The 21,419-nt window shown below is 32.2% G+C and overlaps 1 protein-coding gene and 1 long non-coding RNA gene across 2 annotated transcripts; one reads left to right on the top strand and one right to left on the bottom strand.

Annotated features, from left to right (window-relative positions):
- Positions 1-3,228: 3,228 nt before the first annotated feature.
- LOC107895986 (uncharacterized) lies at positions 3,229-4,339 on the bottom strand. The gene is made up of 3 exons (XR_001683539.2): positions 4,209-4,339; positions 3,600-3,870; positions 3,229-3,515 (listed from the first exon to the last, which is right to left on the bottom strand). It is a non-coding gene; the product is annotated as an uncharacterized lncRNA (long non-coding RNA).
- An 8,476-nt stretch (positions 4,340-12,815) lies between these two features.
- On the top strand, positions 12,816-17,338 carry LOC107896737 (protein SIEVE ELEMENT OCCLUSION B). Its single transcript, XM_016822002.2, has 7 exons — positions 12,816-14,650; positions 14,718-14,819; positions 14,897-15,345; positions 15,450-15,559; positions 15,685-15,833; positions 15,919-16,413; positions 16,507-17,338. The coding sequence occupies exons 1-7, from the start codon at positions 14,249-14,251 to the stop codon at positions 17,152-17,154; spliced, it is 2,355 nt and encodes a 784-aa protein (XP_016677491.1). The 5' UTR covers positions 12,816-14,248; the 3' UTR covers positions 17,155-17,338.
- The last annotated feature ends 4,081 nt before the right edge of the window (positions 17,339-21,419 follow it).

The raw sequence follows: 21,419 nt of genomic DNA, 5'->3' as shown, positions 1-21,419 counted from the left end.
GGCATGTATATAGTTTGTTTTGGAATCACGTGGTTGATGTTGTAATGAGTTTATAATGGTATATATGTAATGTTCCTTGTAAAGGTTATGCGATATTTTTTATGGAATGAATGGAAAATATGTATGTTTGGTTGATGTATACTTGGTTTGAAACATGTATGAGTTTGGAGTTTGATTTTAGGTGATTCTTAAATAAAATGTTAAGGCATGCTTGTTAAATGACACTTAATATGTTTGAGACCTATTTGGTTAATATTGTTATATGTTAAGACATGTTTTGGCTTGTTAAAAAGGTAAGGTTTGGTAAGTTATTCATGGTAAAATGAACAATTGCAATATAGGATTTTATGTATGTTTGAGCTACATGATTGAAAGATTTTGGTATTGTATTTGTTGGATATTTTGATAATGTTTTAGAACTTGGTTGTGAAGGTATCAAAATAGCATATTGGTTAGGCACTATTAGGATGTATGGTATCATGATTTTTCTTGAGTAATTGAAGTGTTTTAGGCAAGATTTTAATGTACTTAAATGTGTAGGGAAATGCTTAATTGTTTGGGTTGAATTAATTGCATAATGGTTATTTTTGGTGTTACACGATTGACCACATGGTTGTGTGTCACACACAGGTTGGTGACATAACCATGTGTCATTGGTAATTAGGATGCGTGAGTAATAACACAGTCACAGTTAGTTATACGGCTTGGATACATGATCGTGTGACTTATATTTACACGACTTCAGTCTTTTACGCGATTTGGGTATACGACTATGTGATACAGCATTACATGGCCTGGCTGCACAGTCGTGCGACCCCTATTTTGCATTTTATATTATTTTTTTGTGTAAAATCTTAAATTAGTCCTTATTCATTTTTGAATTGATTTTAGAGCTTTTGTAAGTTAGATTTAAGTTCAAATTTGTATGCAAAACATTGTTTGTTTGATAGTATGATGATTTGAGAATTGTTTTTTTTTTAAATACTTGAATTAATCTACATGTTTCGATTCAGTTATTTACTATAGCATCTCGTAACTTGATTTTGATGACAGAGAAGAGAGAGTGGTGTTACATATTAAGTCCATACATAAGTATATGTTGGAGAATAATGAACTGAACTAACTCACCATGAGAATGATTTTTAGATTATTATGTAACAGTCACGACAATTCTCATAGTGATAATAGTATATATGATCTTTAGGCTTGAGGTCATTATAGTTCTAACATTGAGAATTGTATACTTTGACACAGTCACATATCTTCTGTAAATAGTTGAAAACTGTTGTTGCATAAATAAAAATCTATGTAGTAGGATATGAATGATCAAAATATGATTCACCCCTTTTACATAATGGGAGCAATTTCTTGGGCCCCTTAATCAAGTGAGACTAGAAATGCATACTCGTTCTCAAATGAGTTGATATGAGATACCATACTTATTTGTTTATTTTAGTCTACTTAAAACTTAAGAAATAAGAAATTGGACTACACAAGTGTGACTATTCCATGACTTATGTTCAATCTAAATATAACGGACAAAGATATATACTAGACGATAGTATTATAATAGAAAGATTGTATCAAACCATGACTTTCTGTAGCTTGGGAAGCAATGATGCAATTTTAGAGCCACTAACTATTTGTAACATTAGAAGTGTTTTAATATTACTTCCATTATTACATGATCTTACAAGGTCACACCAGGGTGAAATGATTGGAATATGAAGAAAGATGAAATTGTATTTAACTTGTCATACATATTAAATTAATTATAAAATGTCTTATAATTGATTTAATTTGACAAATATTAGACGCAATATGTGTACATGCTTGTTGCACAACATATAGAGGATCCAATTAAATAATGTAAACTGAGTTTCACATAATTTTTATCGAGTAAATCTTCTTTACTGAAATTACTAAATAAATATTTTGTGAATTTCGGTTGAGAAATATTGTAAGGGTTGAAATAAATTAATATATTTTTGGGAAATGATATAATGTTTTGAATGCAATTCCTATAAATGTTTCCATGTGATTAAGACCATCCAGAATGGTAATTATTAGCATTGGTTTAAGTTTTTATTCAATAAAAATTCTTTACCTATCTGCAAAGTTATTGTTGTGGCCATCTGGTTTATTTGAACACCGCGTAATAAGCATATTATGGAGAATAAACTTTAATCAATGCAAGAGGTTGGCATGAAGATTCGGTCATTTCTTAAAGAATTCAGAAGTTATTTGTACAAGTTGGCCAAGTTAAAGAATTCAGAGGTGGTCTCCCTCACCTAATCCTTCTGTGAAAATCAATTTTGAGGTTGTATTCAAAGTTAAGTCAAGACAATTAAGAACAAACTTTGTGATTAAAAGTGCTTATGGTCAAGTTTTGGGTAGTGGAATGATGATTGATTTGCACATACTTGATGCTTTCTCAGCAGAGGCGTTGGCCTCTATTCAATCCCTACAGCTTGCTCTCGATATGGGGTTTACTATGGTGGAGGGCGATTCTCGGACGGTCATTTTGAGGATTATGAAAGAAAAGGAGGATAAATCCCACATTAGTGCTTACATTGTTGATGCTCATATTTTAGCGAAATCATTTCTAAAACCTATTTTTTGATATGCAAGCAGACATTGCAATAGAGAAGCACATAAGATTGTGCAAGAGGGTATCGAAGGGATGGGAATACTTACTAGGTAGAAGAGATTCCAGAAGTTGTAACAGTGACTACCAAAAAATTGTCGCTAAAAAAAATCTGTCAATCTACCCTTACATAGACGGTCAAAAGTGTTATTCCAACAAAAAGTTAACTATTGGCACATGTAACGTCGGTATACCCTTTTATCAATGAAATACATGATCGTCAAAATAGGTCTAAAGGTCTATAATGACGATTTGAGGGTCGCTAAAATAATTACTGTCGGATAGACACTGTTTGCAATGTTGACTTGATAATACCTGTATCCACGATTTTCACTGTTAATAAATGATCAATAGAGTGAAATTCTTATTATCTCCTTGAATTTATAGCAACAGAAACGACCTTCGATAAATGTTCCATGATTGAATTTTCAAATAATATCCCTAGACATATAGTGACAATTTAAACCGTCGATAAAGGATTGAATAGTTTCCAATTGCTAAAAAATTATTTAATTTTGTTCAAACTAAAATTTATAATTCACAAAAAGTCAAATATAACGCTAACATAGTCCAAATTACATAACTCAAACATAAACGAAATACATAGTCAAGACTAAAGTCATCAACCAAACCAAATATATAGTCCAAACAAAGTCTAAACATAGCCACATATTCCTTTGGAGTATCACTTGTATAAAATTGATGAAAAATGTATATGTATTTAAAGAAATCAAATAACGAAATTATATAAAATAATGAAGTTTGGACATAATTTACCATCTTCATCTTCATCAAGTTGATGACTGCAACTTGAAGATCAATTTCTCGGACGTTGTGATAAATTTAGACCACTACTAGCATCAAATACCTAAAAATTATTACAAAGGAAAGTTAGATATTTAAGATTCATAATTTTACATAAAATAATAAATAAAAGCCTAAATTATATTACCTCTCTATTGAACGCCCGCATAACAGTTAGAACATTCACATTGTCGTCTGGAAACTTTGTTTTAAGTAAAGTTAAAACATTACCTAAAACTTCCTTCAAATCTTGAATCTCTGTTTTTAACCGTTCTATCTTTTAATTTTGTTGGGATTTAGATGATGAAGGAACGAACTTATGAGATGAAGTGGATATTGTTCCCATACAACCAACAGACCCCTTTTTTTTGGCTTTTTAACTTGCGCATACATATCATCCTTCCATGATTGTTGATCATCTTCAAAATATAAATATAATTACATAGAGTGGGTAAAACGACAATTGAATCCAATAAATCCAATAAGCAAACCAAAGCTTTTCATCCTGAGCATCTTGAATTAGAGCAACATCAAGCTCATTTCAAAATAAGAAATATACAGTCCTATTGAAGAATCTAACATCACAAGAACATAAGAAGATTATTTACATCTCATTAGCTCGAAGAGAAAGAGAGATGAGTTTTTTTTTTCAAAAGTTGATGTAGAGATTTGGGGGCAAAAGCAGATATAGGGATTTGAGGTTTTGGAGATAATGAAATATATTAAAAGAGACAAAAACAAAATCAGTAAAACTTACCTTCTCTAAATAAGGCGACAACGATGACAATGAAATCGGAAGAGGAAAGGGGTGGCAACTACAGTCGATGTGCTCCAATGACGGCGATATTTAGTGAAAGTGCTGAACGTACGACAAAGAGGAATAAAAATGTTCACCGTAAAAATATTGGTGAAAATAAAAAAGGGTTTTATGCTTGTTCTTAAAATTTAAAACCTATAGAGACAGGTCAAATGATATACTACTAGATGTATAAGGTCTATTATTAAAAAAAATAATTTTACTTATTTGTTTAAAAAGTAAAAGAAAATGAGTTTTTTTCTGAAAATATTCTTATAAAAAATTGTCTCTATATACAACATCTGTACTGACAGATAAATTTGATTTGTCAGTATTGTCAGTTATAGATACGCAATATATGAACAGATAAGTAACCTGTCAGTATAAATGTACTTTTTCTGACTATGGCAAATTATTTGTAGTGGTGGCGGGGGTTGTTTTTTATATAAATGATTCTAAAATTTTAATTAATTACGTAAATAATCTCTATTCTGATTATATATGTAAATAATCTAAAATAAATAGTAAAAATTAGTGAAGTTAAAGAAAATGATGACACAAATATGCTACGTGAGTTCCTTGAATAAAAAATTTTTAATTTTTTAATTGTGCCAAGGAGGATAATGCTACCTGTATAAATAATAAAAAAATATTTTAATTGAACAGCATTTGAGGGCTTTACAAAAATAATCTATTTTTTTTTTGGAGCCATTAAGAATAGCACTACCTCTTTTTTACGTGTGCCTATTTTTTTGATTTTTAATTTTTTAAAAAATGATTTTATTAGGTGGCTCCATTTAGACCATCAGTCCTCCATTTCTTTATTTTCTTTTAAAAAACCTTTATCAAACGATTAATTCACATTATCCACATGATTTACATGAAAATTATTTTAATTTGCCAACATTTCAAATAACTATAAATTTACATAAGTCACAAATTATATTTTACAAAATATAATTTTACATTTGTAACATTTCAAAATGATTTTACTTAACTTACAATATATAATTTTATAATACGAGTAACTTTCTCAATACTAGTAAAGCATAATTAAACGATTTTGTTCAATACCAATAACATTATGTCTTGCAAATAAAAAATACAATGTTTAACCGCAACACAAGCAAGTCGATCAAACAAGTTTCTCAGTGCTATTAAATTGTAACTTGGATGTTGCCGATATTGATGATCTCACTCGTGCAGTACAATTTGGAATTCCTTAAAACCTTCAAACATCGCAATGAGCCAGAGAATCCCAAATAATCCATCTGTTGGTTGCATAACCAATTTGAACATGTTATTGTCCTACCACAGTCAACGGAAAAACTTACATAACCAATTTGAACCCGTTACTGAATAAAAAAATGACATCTGAAAATAACCATTAAATTTACTGGTGTCAGAGCTCCACCGGATTATCGTTTAACAAAACATACATTCAAATTAAAAAAGTTACTAAATTAACAAAAACACAAATAATCTACCTGTAATACCCTGAAAATTTTTATAGTAAAATATTATCCGTGATATAGTAAAATAAGGAAATAAAGTGACAAAAAGGGAAATTTTGAGTTATGTCAATATTGGGAAGTATATTATGACATATTGATTCAAGAAAGGATTAAATTGTAAAAGTGAGAAAAGTTTTGTGGCCCAAGAGTAAATACTCAAAATTTGAAAGATTAAAGTGTAAATATGAAAAGTTAAAGGACTAATAGTGCAAATATTTTAAGGGTGGAATGATCTAGAAACCAAGGAAAATTGATGAATTAGGACCAAATTGAATAGGTGAAGAATTATGAGGGACTAAATTGCAATTTTACCAAATTAAATGATGACTCAAGAATGGAATTTTAAAAGATCACAAAGGGCAAAATGGTCAATTGGAAGAGAGAGAAATCTAGAGACAATGATGATGTTGGAGATATTTTAGATAAATTAAATAAAAATTAATTTTTCAATGATATTTTATTATTTTATTATTATTTTATTTAATATATATATATATGAAAGGAAAGAAAGGGGAGGATGATATGATCACCTTTCTCATGCAACTAACGTGAGAAGAAGAAGAAGAAAGAAAGTTTTCCTTTTCTTACAATTTAGTCCTTCCTCCAAAAATTCATTATTTTCACCTAAAAATTGAAAAAATTTCCATAGCCATCAAGAGATAAAGATAGCAAGGAGATGATGGGGAGCAAGAATATCAAGTTGGATTCAAGAAATAGAAGCTGGAGGAGAGAGAAAAATCAAGTTAAAGATTGAAGTCAATAAGAAAATGTAAGTACATCAAGATTTCAATATGTTTTTAACTTTGTTATTATTAACAAAGCATGGAAATAATGTTATAGTAGAGTTTTCTTACATAAGGTCCTATGTTCTTGATATGTTAGTGAATAGAAAATAAGAGAAAGTGATGAGAAATGGTGTAGAAAAAGAAAATAAGGGTGTTATAACATGGTAATTAATATCTTGCACTAAAACAGTTTTAGACAGCAGCAGTAGTCTAACTTTGAAAAATCACCAAAAATTTTATAAATCGAATTATAGGATGAATAAAATATTAGATTAAATCTTATTGAGTCTAGTTTCTTATAAAAGAAACGGTGTAAGAAATGGATTTGTAAATCATGAGATATAATGAATTTTTTGAGACAAGGTCCGAATGAATTCGGGTTCCCCTGTTCTAAATTTTGAAAATCATAAAAAATTGGATAGAAACAATTAGGGGTTTAAATTTATATTTTTAGAATCTTGAATGAGTCTATTTTCAATATAAATAAACAGGAATATCATTTGAATTCTGTAAGAGGAGATAATTAATTTTTAGTGAAGAAGGGTCAGAACTGTCAGACAACAGAATAGGGGTAAATTTAAAGAATAAACTGTACTTATTGGCTAAACTAAAAATTCTGAAACTTTTATGGAAAGAAGATATATGAGTCTAATTTCAGGGAAAATTAACGGATATTAATTTGGATCTCTATAGATCCAGATATAAATAATTTAGTGACTATGACACAGATGGACAGTTTGAATATTCATAAAAGTAAATAATAAAAATTATAGATGATGTTACTTCCAATTGTGTTATATACATTAAGGATGTGGAATGGAGAGGAGGAGGAGGAGGAAAATATATATGAATATTCAGCTAGCATGGCTAATTTGCATGTTTTAGGCTTAAGGACTAAATTGAATAAAAGTAAAACTTCAGAGGGTAATTTTATAAAAATGTCAAAATGACCAAATTGAAGGGAATGAATTGTTTTATTATCCAAATTAATAAATTGAATGAAATTGTCAATTTAAGATCGAGTGAAAATTGGGAAAATGGTAAATTACCAAAATGTCCCTGAATATTGATATTTTTGCAATTTCGCTAGGTAAGTTCGTGTAACTTGAATTATATTCTGAAATGCTTGAGATTGTATGTTATTTATGTGAATATGATTTGAATGTTCATTGTATGAAAATTTATGAAACATTGATATATTTGATAAAATGGGAAGAAATCCCGGTTGAATGAAAGGAAAATTCGATGGATCTCTGAAAAGGAATTGACGGTAAAAAGGATCTAACCCGGACGGGTGATCCTATCCTGATATAGCCCTCCCGAAGAATATGTGGAAAATGGATTTAGCCCAGACGGGTAACCCGAATTCGGGTCTGAATTTAGCCTGGACTGGTAATTCAGATCCAAGCTCATTAGAGTGATTGTCGTTGCAGGGGATTTAGCCTAGACTGGTAATCCCGATAATACTCTATGAGTTTATATTGCAGGGGATTTAGCCTGGACTGGTAATCTCACTGCAAGGATGAGGTTCGCGGGAGTGTGCTCTCTGATATGAAATGTGTAAGACCATGTTTGAAAGATACCATGGCAATCTGATATGAAATGTGTAAGACCATGGTTGAAAGATACCATGGCAACCTGATATGAAATGTGTAAGACCATGGTTGAAAGATACCATGGCAACGTGATATGAAATGAATAAGACCATGGTTGAAAGATACCATTGCAACATGACGGGAAATGAATAAGACCATGGTTGAAAGATACCATGGCAACGTGATATGAAATGAATAAGACCATGGTTGAAAGATACCATGGCAACATGACAGAAAATGAGTAAGACCATAGTTGAAAGACACTATGGCATCATGTCAAAGATAAATAAGACCGTGGATGGGAGACGCGATGACATCTATTGAACAATTGATATTCAAGTAATATGCATCAGATGACGAATGGTTATATAAAATGGTTGTGTGAAATGTTTACAAGAACTAGTCATACGGAAATGTATGTACAAAATAGTTGTATGAAATAATTATGAAGATAGATAAACGAAATAAGAATAAGTACATGAAATATAATTTATGTTAAGTTTGATATAAACTTTACCGGAATAAATATACATAAAATATATGGAAATGATGGAGCATGAAATATTGATATAATGAAATGATTGATATATACTTATGAAGAAACGGTAAGAGAATGATATGTTTCATGACATGTACATATATGATTATCTTTGATATGTTGATACAAGGAAATTATGTAAATAAAGACAATTATTAAACTCAAGTGTGACTTGTCGAGAAAATAAGTATATCAATGTTGAATTTATATGAAATATGTGCAAGTATACTAACAATGATGTGGCTTGACGCTTAGACAAGTGTCAAGCTATTGATTGAATGGTAACATGTTTAATTATAAGAAGCATTGAAATAGTAAGTACTTAGATGAAAATAAAATTTAAGATTTTGCGAATTTTTTTATGATCCCGATTTAATTCCGGTTGGTTTTTAATGTATGTTTGGGGCTTCGGGGGCCCAATAAAGAGACGTTATGATTATTTTCAAAATATGAATAATAAATGACTCAGAATTATCTGAAAATATTCAGTAAACTCTGGTAATGCCTCGTACCTATTCCGGCAATAGATACGGGTAGGGGGTGTTACACTACCCGTGGTTGCATAACCAATTTGAACATGTTATTGTCCTACCACAGCTAATGAAAACACTTACATTGTAATAGCCTAATTTTTCAGTGGTGTCGGAATAGTGATTTGAGATCACTAAATCCGAAAAATGAGTAGAAAGTATTATTAATTTAGTGAGTATAAGTTAAATGTGAAGTTAGGAAAATTTTTGAAATAGTGAATAGTATACTAGAAATAAATATTAAAATAATTAGAATCGAAAACAAGGTATCGAGACTTTCAAAATTTTAAACCGAGCCATAAATGTTTTATAAATATTTTTGGAGTGTTAATAAGTTAGTATTAAAGTTTTGTCAAAAAATTTTAAAATTCCGATTGTTAATTGAACAGAAAGGATTAAATTGTAACAAATGTAAAATTATGGGAAATGATTAAATAGCTTAAATGATAAAAGAAAGAGGGTTTAAAAGGAAAATAAACCCAAGGTCTATTCGGGCTGGACGGCAAGGGCATGAAATAAACAAGAAAATAAGGAGAATTAAGGGAAAAATTAGAATGTATGTTTTGTTAAACGATAAATATGAAAAACACTATCTAGATTTAGTCTAATTAAGTAACTTAATAAAGCTAGGACTAAATTGACATTATCTAGATTTCTCTTTATTTTTCTGCATTCTCGTTAGAAAAAACACTATAGAATGGTTCCCTTAAGCTGGTTTTTCATATTTTTACTGCAAGTAAGTTCAATTCTTGATTATTTCTTGATTTTTTTTTATTTTTATGACTTTTACAACTAGGTCCACTTGTTGAATTCATTAGTTTTTTATTCTACGAAAAAAATTGAAAGTTTCTATGAATATTTTCTGGAACTATATGATGATTTAGCATGGAACTAGAGCTTTAAATTGTTTATATGCTGATTTTATTGAAAGAATTGAATAGAAAGTGAATGTTTGAGACCTAATGGTAAAAGAGTTTGAAGTTAGGGTTTTATGTGGAAATTCTGAATTTAAATAGTTTTTAAATAACTTATAATGTCTAGGTAAAGTATTAATTGAGAAAAATTAGCTTAATTGAGAGGTTAGTTGAGTAAGGACTAAATTGTATGAACTGTGAAATTTGGGGCAAACTGGAAATCAACATTTTGCACTAAAACAGGTTTGGCCAGCAGCAATAATCTAAATTTGAAAAATCACAAAAAATTGTAGAAATCAAATTAGAGGATGAATAAAATGTGAAATTAAAGCTTATTGAGTCTAGTTTCTTATAGAAGAAATGATGTAAGCAACAGAATTGTAAATCATGAGATATAATAAATTCTGTGAGACAAGGTTTGAATGATTTTGGGTTTTCCTTTTCTGACTTTGGAAAATCATCACAAATTGGAGAAAAATAACTAGGGGCTTAAATTTATATGTTTAAAATCCTGGATGAGTCTATTTTCAAGATAAATAAATGGGAACATCATCCAAAGTCCGTACCAGGAGATAATTATTTTTTAGTGAAGAAGGGTCAGAACTGTCAGACAACAGAACAGGGGTGACTTTAAAGAATAAAATTTACTTATTGGCAAAACAAAAAATTCTGAAAATTTTATGATAAGAAGATATGTGAGTCTAGTTTCATAGAAAATTAGCGGATCCTAATTTGGAGTTCTGTAGCTCAAGATAAAAATTATTTAGTGACTATGAAACATATGAACAACATTGAATATACATAAATAAATAGTGAAATTATAGATAATGTTAATTATAAGCGGATTATAAAAATTAAGGATGTGAAATAGAGTGAAGGTGAAGTCAATACTAATAGGTGAATGATTTTACAATGATAGATTGAGAACCCGAAGCAAGTCGAGGAAAAGAAAAATTAGTTATTAGTCCCTGAACTTTCACAAATTTTGCAAATCAACCCAGGTAAGTTCATATGGCTTAAAATTTAATGATTTAGTGTTAATTTTATGAATTATATAATGTATGATGAGATATATTTATTGATGAATTGAGAATAAAATAACAATGCAAAAATCGAATAAATGATCAAATTGAGTGGAGCGTCGGATTTGAGTACTTCTGATCAATGACAAGTGATAAGTGGTAGCCTCAGCTACATTTATCTGATCAGTGACAAGTGACAAGTGATAAGTGGTAGCCTCAGCTACACTTATCTGATCAGTGACAAGTGACAAGTGATAAATGAGATCCGTGTGAGACCGTGGCAGGGCTATGGCTTCGAAAAATGATAAGTGATCATACGCAAGATTGTAGTTATACTATTGTAAGGTGGAAGTGAAGTACTCAATTTTCCGTAACCGTTCCCTAATTTAATTAATAATGTTATGTGACAAATGGGCCCAAAAGAATTAAAGTAAATGAATAAGTGGTAGTGAGTTTATACAAGGAACTCATCAATGATTGTGGTTGACAGGTGAACTTAATAATTGTGTATATTGTATAAGTGTATGAATATTTGGTAAGATTTATGTTTTATGTCTATGAATTTACTAAGCTTACTTGAGCGTATTCAATAACTCTTGTAGATTGACGTGAAAATATACAGAGGATCAGATCAACATTGAGGATCACACTATCCAGATTATCTCTGGTAGCTTTTGTAAATTTTCTTTGTGATTTATATGGCATGTATATGGTTTGATGATTAAATAAATGTTAAGACTTGTTTAATGAACATGTATTAAAGTAAAGAGTGATGAATATGCTAAAGGGTATAATTAAAATAGAAGTATGATTTGGTATCAAATTGGTTGAAATGGATTGGTTGGTTTGGATTGGTCTTGGTTTTAAAATTGCAGGGAATGTTAGATATTTATAAAATTGTTATATTGAGCTTATAAAATTAAAAAAAAACTTTGGGATTTTGCGAAAAATTTCCTATGGTTTCGATTTAATTCCGGTTTAGTCCCGGATGTTTTGGCTTTGGAGGCCCATCTAAAGGACGTCATGACATGTTTCGGTAAATGAATAGTATTTAACTTGTAATAACGGAAAATTAATTTGCTAAACTCTAGTAATGCCTCGACGAATACGGGTAAGGAGTGTTACATATATAACCAATTTGAACCTTTTACCGAATAAATAACTGGCATCTGAAAATAACCATTAAATTTACCGGTGTCGGAGCTCCACTGGATTATCTTTAAACAAAACATACATTCAAATTTAAAAAGTTACTAAATTAAAAAAAATACAAAAACATAAAAAAACTCCTCATCTCTCTCCCATTTATCCTCTAACAAAATATAATTAAAAAAATTTTCTTCAACTTAGATTGATCTGTCACCGAGAGTTATATATTAATTATTTGGTCACATCAAAGAGAATGACTCTACTAAATAAAATATTATTTTTTATATTTAAATTAAAAAAGGTACAATACACTAGTAATGCCATTCTAAATGGAGCCACCCAATAAAATAATATTTTTTTAAATTTAAAAAGCAGAAAAAGGTCTAACATGTAAAATAGTGGTGGCGCCATTCTCTTGGCACCATTGAAAAAATAATTTTTTTTATTCAAGTAGCTGACGTGCTATATTAGTGGAGCCATTCTCTTTTTAACTCTATCAATATTTACAGTTCATTATACATCATTTACGTAATGGTCATTATCTCTTGGTTTTGGGTGGCTTGGGTTTATCGGATTTGGCTGGGTGCTCCCCCATTTTGCTATGCATCGTCTTAAGCTGGTGAATCTCCCAATTTGAAGGCTGGACTTGTTTTTGACGATGGACGGTTTCTTTTTCTGTTTTTTCTGTTTAGTTTTTCGTTTAGCCATGCACTGCATTTATTTTTGTTTTGTTTTTGTAGCTGTTCCTAAGATGGACGTCCCTTCACTACTACTTTCTCTACAAAAAAAAAAAAGAAAAGAAAAAGACTATTCAAAAGGTGTTTTGAACAAAGAAAAAAAAAGCAAATGTATCATTCCTTATTTACTACTTTCTCTTACCCAAAATTTCCTCTGAAGAGTTTAGTGAAAATTCCAATCATTTTCATCTAGGTGAATCCAGTAAAGGGCAGAGTAAATACTTTCTGCCTGTCTACTTAATCTTCTTTTATCATGGATTCGTAATTTCCATCACGGGGCTCTCGTTACTAAAATCTAAAACAATATTGAATAAGCCCCTCTCTGTTTTTGAGCATTAGGGTAGTCAAAATCCCAAAAGAATCAAGCTTGCTTTGGTGTTTAGATATGTTAGAATATGATTTTTCTAAACATTTACTATCCTTAATTCAAATATAAAAATAAAATTATTATTATTAAATTTAAATCATATACTTTAAATAATATAAATAAACCTCAAATAGATTTCAAAATTGGATTCCAATATTTGCAATTCACTATCCTTTCCTCTGTAGCTAAAGAAATTAAATCAGAACATGACTTCTTTTTTGCCAACAAATATTAAAAGCAAAAATCAAATATTACTAGGAATGCTAGATTTGGTTAAACAATGATTTTCTTGACGTTACCTATGAAGGAGCAAAGAATCAAATATCTTACTGCCACACGTAAAAGAACTGAATCAAGTAAAGAAGCAAACAACAGCATAGCCCATCTCATGTTTGCTGCTACCAAACTCAGTTTATCCTATGCCCGACATAGAGTCTTGAAGGATACTAAGATCAATCAACCTTCAAAGCTAAAAGCAAGGTTCCAGACATAAAGTAATACAAGATATCAATGTGTGTTGGCTTGTTTCGAGATTTTAAATAAAGTTTCAATTTTAAGGCTTATAAATGAAATAAGTGCTACAAAAATTTCTTTTTGAAATAGTTGTAGTTACCAAAGACATTATATATATAAAAAAAAAATGGACAGGTGGTAGGAGGTGGGACATGGTAAGATAGCTTTAAAGTTGCAGGCATCATGTTCACAATTTAATTGGATTCGAAGCAAGGAAGTAGATTCATGCAAGCTTTATTCCTTATTCAATGGCTATATATAGGCTTCTTCTCATGGTACCAAAGAGCCCCATCCTCACTTCTGCAAACCATACCTTCTTTTTCTGTAATATTTTCCAATGGCTCTTTTGACAAACCCTGGTCCATTTCACCCATCAATCCCCAGACCCCTCCACAATCCCGCTAGTGCTCCTGCGCCTGCTGCTGCTCAGCCGCAGGTCCATGATCATGGTGCAGCTCCAGCAAACCACAACCATGACCATCTTACTTCCACCACTCAGCTACGTACTGCCACTCCTGGTGCTGGCCAGGCACTCATGAAGAGTCCTAGTGCTACTCATGCACTCATCAGGGGTGACCGCACCGCTGGCATGTTAACCATGTCGGATGACCATGTGATGATGAATCAAATTTTGGCCACCCATGCACCCGATGGCCGAGATGTTGATGTTCGGCCTCTTCTCTATCTGGTCGAAGACATCCTGAATCGCGCCACCAAGCATGTCAATTTCATCATCAAGGTATAACATATGAGGCACCTAAACAAATGATCGAAAAATGGTCACATTACCTTTTGTTTTACTGCAGGGTACTCAGGTTCAAATCGAAATGGAAGAAAAGGCTCAGCAAGCAAATTATATAGCTATGCTTGAAGCTCTTACATTTACCATCGATAGAATCGCATGCGAGGTTTGTGAATTTATTTAGTAAAATCATATGCTGTGTTTGTTATTCAATTGTTCTAACATCTTGAATTTGTTTGCCAGCTATCCTACAAGGCTTTGAGAGGTTCCGACCCGCACACCACGACAACTGCGATTTTCAGTTTTCTATCAAGCTATGCGTGGGATGCTAAGCTGGTGCTATCTCTATCAGCCTTTGCCTTGAACTATGGAGAATTCTGGCTTCTTGCTCAGATTTACTCGACCAACCAGCTTGCCAAGTCGATGGCAATCTTGAAGCAACTGCCATCACTTCTGGAGCACACAGCTCCGTTGAAACCCCGGTTCAATGCGCTCAACACTTTGATTCGGACAATGATGGATGTAACCAGATGTGTTGTCGAGTTCAAGGATCTCCCCTCGATGTACATCTCACCAGACGCACCGGCATTAGCCTCTGCCATGACCCTTATCCCAACCGCTGTCTATTGGACCATCCGGAGCATGGTGGCTTGTGCAACTCAAATTTCTAGCCTCACTAGCATGGGTCATGAGTATGTTTTGCTGGTTCATCTTATGTGAAATGCTTAATCATGCATGGCGATGATTTTTGAAGATTATAATTAGTTCGATTAAGTCGGTTTGCTTTGAATTTCAGGTATGGAGTTTTGGCAACAGAGTCCTGGGAGTTGTCGACGTTGGCTCACAAACTCCAGAACATACATGAACATCTAAGGAAGCAGCTGAATTTATGTTACCAACATATCGGTTAGTAATTAGCCCCTTGAAATATACAGGACCGGATGTTCTTAGATAATGCAATTGCAAAAACCTGAAAAATTGATTGAAAATAACTACTCATGGACATTATTTTGATCATTGTTAAATTGCAGAGGAAAAGAAAGATGTTGACACTTTCCACATGCTTCTGAAGCTTTTTGATCCGAATGTGGCGCACATAGACAACATGAAACATCTAAAGGCCTTGATTTATGCCGGGGACGATAAACTGCCGCTTCTTGACGGTGCTACAAGGAGAAAGGTTGGCTGCCTTACTGAATTATAACAGTTTCCTCCTCCATCTTTGGCGCTTACTGTCGGATATGTCTCAAAATCTTGTGGCATAGGTTGGCCTAGAGGTTCTGAGAAGGAGAAATGTGCTCTTGCTAATTTCAAGCCTCGAATTCTCTGGAGACGAGCTTGCGATTCTCGAGCAGATATACAGCGACACCAGGATGCATGAAGCAGGGATGCAGAGCCACTATGAGGTGGTCTGGATCCCGGTTGTGGAACATTCTGGTGTCCCATTGAGTGAGGAAACACGAACCAGATTCGAGGCCCTAAGGAGCAGCATGCCGTGGTACTCAGTGGAGGACCCTTTGCTCATTGAGAAGCCTGTCTTGAGGTTCATTAAGGAGATTTGGCACTTCAGGACCAAGCCAATCCTTGTGGTCCTAGATCCTCGAGGCAAAGTGCTGTCCCAAAATGCAATCCACATGATGTGGATTTGGGGAAGCGCTGCATTCCCCTTCACTAGTTACGAAGAAGAAAAACTCTGGAGTAAAGAAACATGGCAGCTCAACCAACTCATCGACGGCATTGACCCGTTGATCCTCGACTGGGTACATACATGCACAATTTACTCATACGTATATGCTTGCATACATACATACTACATGCAACTAATACGAGATTTTGAACTTAACCTTGATCAGATTAAAGATGGGAAATACATTTTCTTATACGGAGGGGACGATATCGAGTGGATTAGCAAATTTGTAGCCTCAGCACGCACGGTTGCTTCCGCATTTGGCATTCCTCTGGAGATGGTTTATGTGGGAAAAAGCAACAAAAGGGAGCAAGTGAAGAAAGTGGCAGCCATTATCAAAGAGAGGAAGCTTAGCCATTGTTGGGAAGACCCGGCCATGGTGTGGTTCTTCTGGACCAGGTTAGAAAGTATGATGTTTTCAAAGATTCAATTAGGCCGAGCCGATGACCTCGACCCAATAGTGCAAGGAATAAAGAAGCTGCTTAGCTATGGCAGAGAAGGTGGATGGGCAGTGCTTAGTGAAGGGTCTAATATTCTTGTGAATGGCCATTCCACAACTGTTTTGCCTACCTTGGTTGACTATGTTAAATGGAGAGGGAATGTTGCAGAGAAAGGTTTTAATTTGTCATTCATAGAGTACCATGATCAGCTTCACAATGTGGCTCACCCGTGCTGCCGTTTTGAGTTTCTGGCCACCACGAAGGCACCCGAAAGCATAAGGTGCCCGGAATGCCACCGCGTCATGGAGAAACATACTGCTTTCGTTTGCTGCCATGATGAACAAGCCATCCCAGACTCACTGTTTGCAAGCTGAGATGGGATATATTTTGAAGATCACTGTTTTTTTTCAGATATGCTACTATTGCCACTAAATAATTGATGTTCCTATGGGACTCAAAATCTGGACTTTGCTTTCAGATTTTCACTTCCCTTGCTTAAATGTTTATGTTTGCTATATAATTTCTATGACTTTAATAAATAATTGTGTTTGATTTAAAGGAGTGTAGCCTTTCTTTGTTTTAGAAAAGATCAATAATTCTGCATCAGAATACATATGAACTAAGCTAATTAAACAACAGATTCCAATTTTAAAAATAAAATTATCCCCCAAAAGTTGCAGCTTCCAGTATTACATGAACTCCTAGATCGAATAGTTATATTTTTAAATGTGTTCTTATATATTTAGGTGCAACAAAAATAATAGTAATTGATGATACAAAGTTTGGGTTTCGAAATTGGTTCACCTGAAACTTATGCCTAGAGTCAGTAGTAATAATTTGGAGGAATAGATGAGTATTGATTTTAGTTTTGGTTTAGCAATTTCTGTTGCTTAACGTTCGTTAACTTAAACCCATAGATTGAGATTCAAGAGAAGAAAGTGTTGGCTTTTGCTTTGACCCAAATCACGTCACATCTTAGGGAAGTAACAAATGTATTTTCATTTGCATTATATTAAAGTGGCTTACGTAGGTTAAGTTTGTTCAATACTAAAGTTTGTAAATTTGATGTAGTTTTCAATGATGCATATGTTACTTTAGTGCTTTCTAAGTCAAGTTTTAGTTTTGAAATAGATTTGAACATATTTACAAAATGAGATTGAGTTGACAATGTTATAAAATATTGAGAATTTATTGATATTATTTGATAATGTTTGAAATTGATTTGACGTGTTTTTAAGTTAATTTTCAGGTCCCTTGAAGTATAGATACTTGGGTATCAGTATTTAGCAAGTTAGTTGTTAAATTATTATAATATCATGACAAGGTATTGATACATATGGACTATGTATCTATACATGCCCCCCTGAATCCTAAAGTTAGTGTTTTTATTCTTCGTAATGGTTTTGAATGATGACCAAACGTTCTCATTTCTTAATGAGACTTTGGGAATGGTCTAAAGTGATTTTTAAGACCTCTTAAATGATTGTATAAAAAAATAAATGTGTATAGTTGGCACTGAGTTTAAGAACTTTATTCTCTTGTTTCTAATAGCGTGCATTTTAAGTCGCATGGGTCATCGAAAACCAAATTTATGTTTTTGTTATATCCAAACACCTAGAACATTATTCAATATAATTTTAAAAACGTGTTTAAGGCTTTCAAAATGATGTAAAGTGTTTTAAGCAATTTTCTTTATATGAATAACTGATTTTGATCATTATTTTTTTGTAATTTTTGCAAAGAACGTGTCATCGTGACAACACTGATCAGACTGGGTAAAGGGTGCCATGACTTTGAGAACTCTTACTTTTCTCCTTAATGAATTCCTCATTGATCAAAACACCTTTGCTTTTGTTTTAAATGAAGTTCTTGACAATCTCAAGCTTTTTGTTCTTCCTTGCTTGGTTCTCGAAAGCATTATTAAAGATCTTAGTTAGCAATGATATTTGCTCTTGTAACTCTTCAATAGCAGTAGTACCATCAGTTTGAATTGCTCCTATCACTTGTAAGGCTATACTTTTTTCTCCTTTAGATCTGCTTCTTCTAGACTCATCCAGATTGAGCTCAAAATTCTACAAAGATCTAATAAGCTCATCTACTCTCATGCTATCAATATGTCTTTTTCCTCATCCATGCTGGCGACTTTGATGAAAAATCTCTACTTAAGAGCTCTAAGTACTTTTCTCACAAGTTTGGAATTTGAGTACTCATTTCAAAGAGCAAAAACTTGATTTGATAAGTCACACAATTTTGCATAAAATTCACCAATAGTTTCCTTCTTCCACATTCTTAGAGTCTCAAACTTAATGGTTATCATCTACATCTTTGATTACTTTATGGTATTAGTTTCTTTATGGGTAGTCTCAAGAATATCCTAAGCCTCCTTGACAGTTGTACACTTGAATATCTTTTTGAATTCTTATTAGTCCAAACCACAAAATATTGCATTTAACACCTTAAAATTAGCATTAGCTAATTTCTCTTCCTTTGTGGTCTAAGTAAGTTCACAGCAATTACAACATGCCAAGTTTTTTCATCCATTGACTTGATGAATTCCTTCATTCTTTCTTCTAGTAGGTATAATTGGTGTAACACCCCTTATACGGGTTGAACAAATAACTTGAGCAATGGATGCCACATTTGGGCACTAGGACCACTTAACTTGACATCATATTAAACACTTCATTTTAAAATATTTTGGTTTAAATGAAGTAGTTTGAGTAATTTCTAAGCTACCTTTAAAGTTTGATTGCAATTGGGAGTCGTTTGGGGCATATTCGAGTCAAAATATGGTAAATAGGGCCAATATTGCGACACTGGAAATGGGTGTTGCAACACTGAAGGTAGAATGCTCCAATGTTGCGACACTAGTTTCTGGTGTTGCGACACTGGGGGCAGATTACTCTAATTACATGTCCAATGTTGTGACACTAATTTCTGATGTTGCAATATTGATGACAAATTACTTTAAACATGTTTGAAACATCTAAAACCAAGTCTAAACTATCATCAATCATTTCACATCACTTCTAAATATTCTACAACATAAATCTCTATCAAAACATTATATAATACAACATATAACTCAAACAAAATTTAACTAAGTTTGTAAGGTTAAAATGACAAGTTTCTTCAATTATTTTCACTAGAAATCTTGTACACATGCTTTGTTTTAACATATGTACATGCCATAATCTATTGACAAAAGATTAAAGCCATAATTTCTTCCAAGCTTTGAGATGTTATGTGATGAGTTGAAATGATATCTTCACTTTAGAGCTTCGGCTCAAGTCTCTACCTATACGTTGGAAAATAATGCGTTAAGCTACAATTTAGCTTAAATAAGTACTTAGAGAATTCAAGCTTACCTTAACTTTATTTAATTTATCATGTAAATACAGTTAACGTAAAATAATAAATCAATTTAAAAAAAACATTATAACTTTAGCTTTCACATAATTACTTCTAAAATTCCACTTACTATTCCACTTGCCAATTTCTTTACCATTTGAATGTAGGCCCATAGTAGACTTGACAGAACAAGCAAGATATGCAACATATAATTGGAAATATAAGCATGAATGTGCTTAATCACGATAGAAAACCAAAGTGCAAGGTCATGAGTGAAAAAATCATGAAGTTGCACTGAAGAGCCACGATCACTTTAACTTATCGAAGTGCCACTTTCACTAGCACGCTTAAAAATTACTAATGACATGCCATCTATATCCAACAAGTTTTAATCTTTCCAACATGAGCAATGATAATAATATTTGTATCAAATTCATTCATAAATTCAATATCAAATAAAACTTTTACACACTTTTCATGTTAATCTTATTAACATAAATTTCAATAATCAATACATCAACACTATGCACTTGATTCATTTTCATAGAGACACTTCACTTAAACCCCTTCATATATTTATTTCAATTCACATAGTCATTTTTATACACTTTACAATTTAGTCCTATCTACTACAAAATTTTATCACATTGACTACCGCCAAACGTGTGAACGTTTGATTGAAATATACTACACTAAAAAAATAAGAAATAAAGCATATGGGTCAAATTGTAATATAGTATTGTGTTAGAACAGAACACAGAAAAGTATTTCAAGGATCGTACCCAAGAGAGGATGAATTAAATCTATTGAAGACCTCTTTACAATAATAAGTCTAAATAGTAATAATTAAATTTTATATCACGATAAATCATAAAAGAGATAAATATCAGAAACTAAATAACTAAGATAAATAAACAAACAACTAAACCAGTTAAATCATTTAGGAAGATTAATTCATTCCAGGGATCATAATTAACTTCGGATTCGGGGTTTAGGGTGAATTAGCTATTAACTAACCAATTATTACCTACTCATGGTATTCATAATCTCAAACTCAATTTATATAAACATGTAAATAGCACGAATAAATCAAAAGAGAAAATAGATATAGAATAATCTTGATTTGTATCGATTAAGAGCGAAATACCGAATCTCTCGATTGGGAAAACGAATCTCGTCTCTTGAAAAAGAAAGTAAACTAAATAACTTCGATTGGATAAAAAAAATCTTGGATCGAAATGGATTCAAAGAGAAAAGAACAAAGTGTTTAAGAAAATAAAAGAAATCT

The sequence above is a fragment of the Gossypium hirsutum genome, chromosome A10 (assembly GCF_007990345.1).
Source record: "Gossypium hirsutum isolate 1008001.06 chromosome A10, Gossypium_hirsutum_v2.1, whole genome shotgun sequence".
NCBI lineage: Eukaryota > Viridiplantae > Streptophyta > Magnoliopsida > Malvales > Malvaceae > Gossypium > Gossypium hirsutum.
This window is presented reverse-complemented; position numbering and strand designations above follow the sequence as displayed.

Coding starts and splice junctions, on each gene's coding strand:
- LOC107896737 (XM_016822002.2), top strand. CDS start 14,249: ATGGCTCTTTTGACAAACCCTGGTCCATTTCACCCATCAATCCCCAGA. Junction 15,346..15,449: donor CTCACTAGCATGGGTCATGA/GTATGTTTTGCT, acceptor TTTGAATTTCAG/GTATGGAGTTTTGGCAACAG. Junction 16,414..16,506: donor ACCCGTTGATCCTCGACTGG/GTACATACATGC, acceptor AACCTTGATCAG/ATTAAAGATGGGAAATACAT.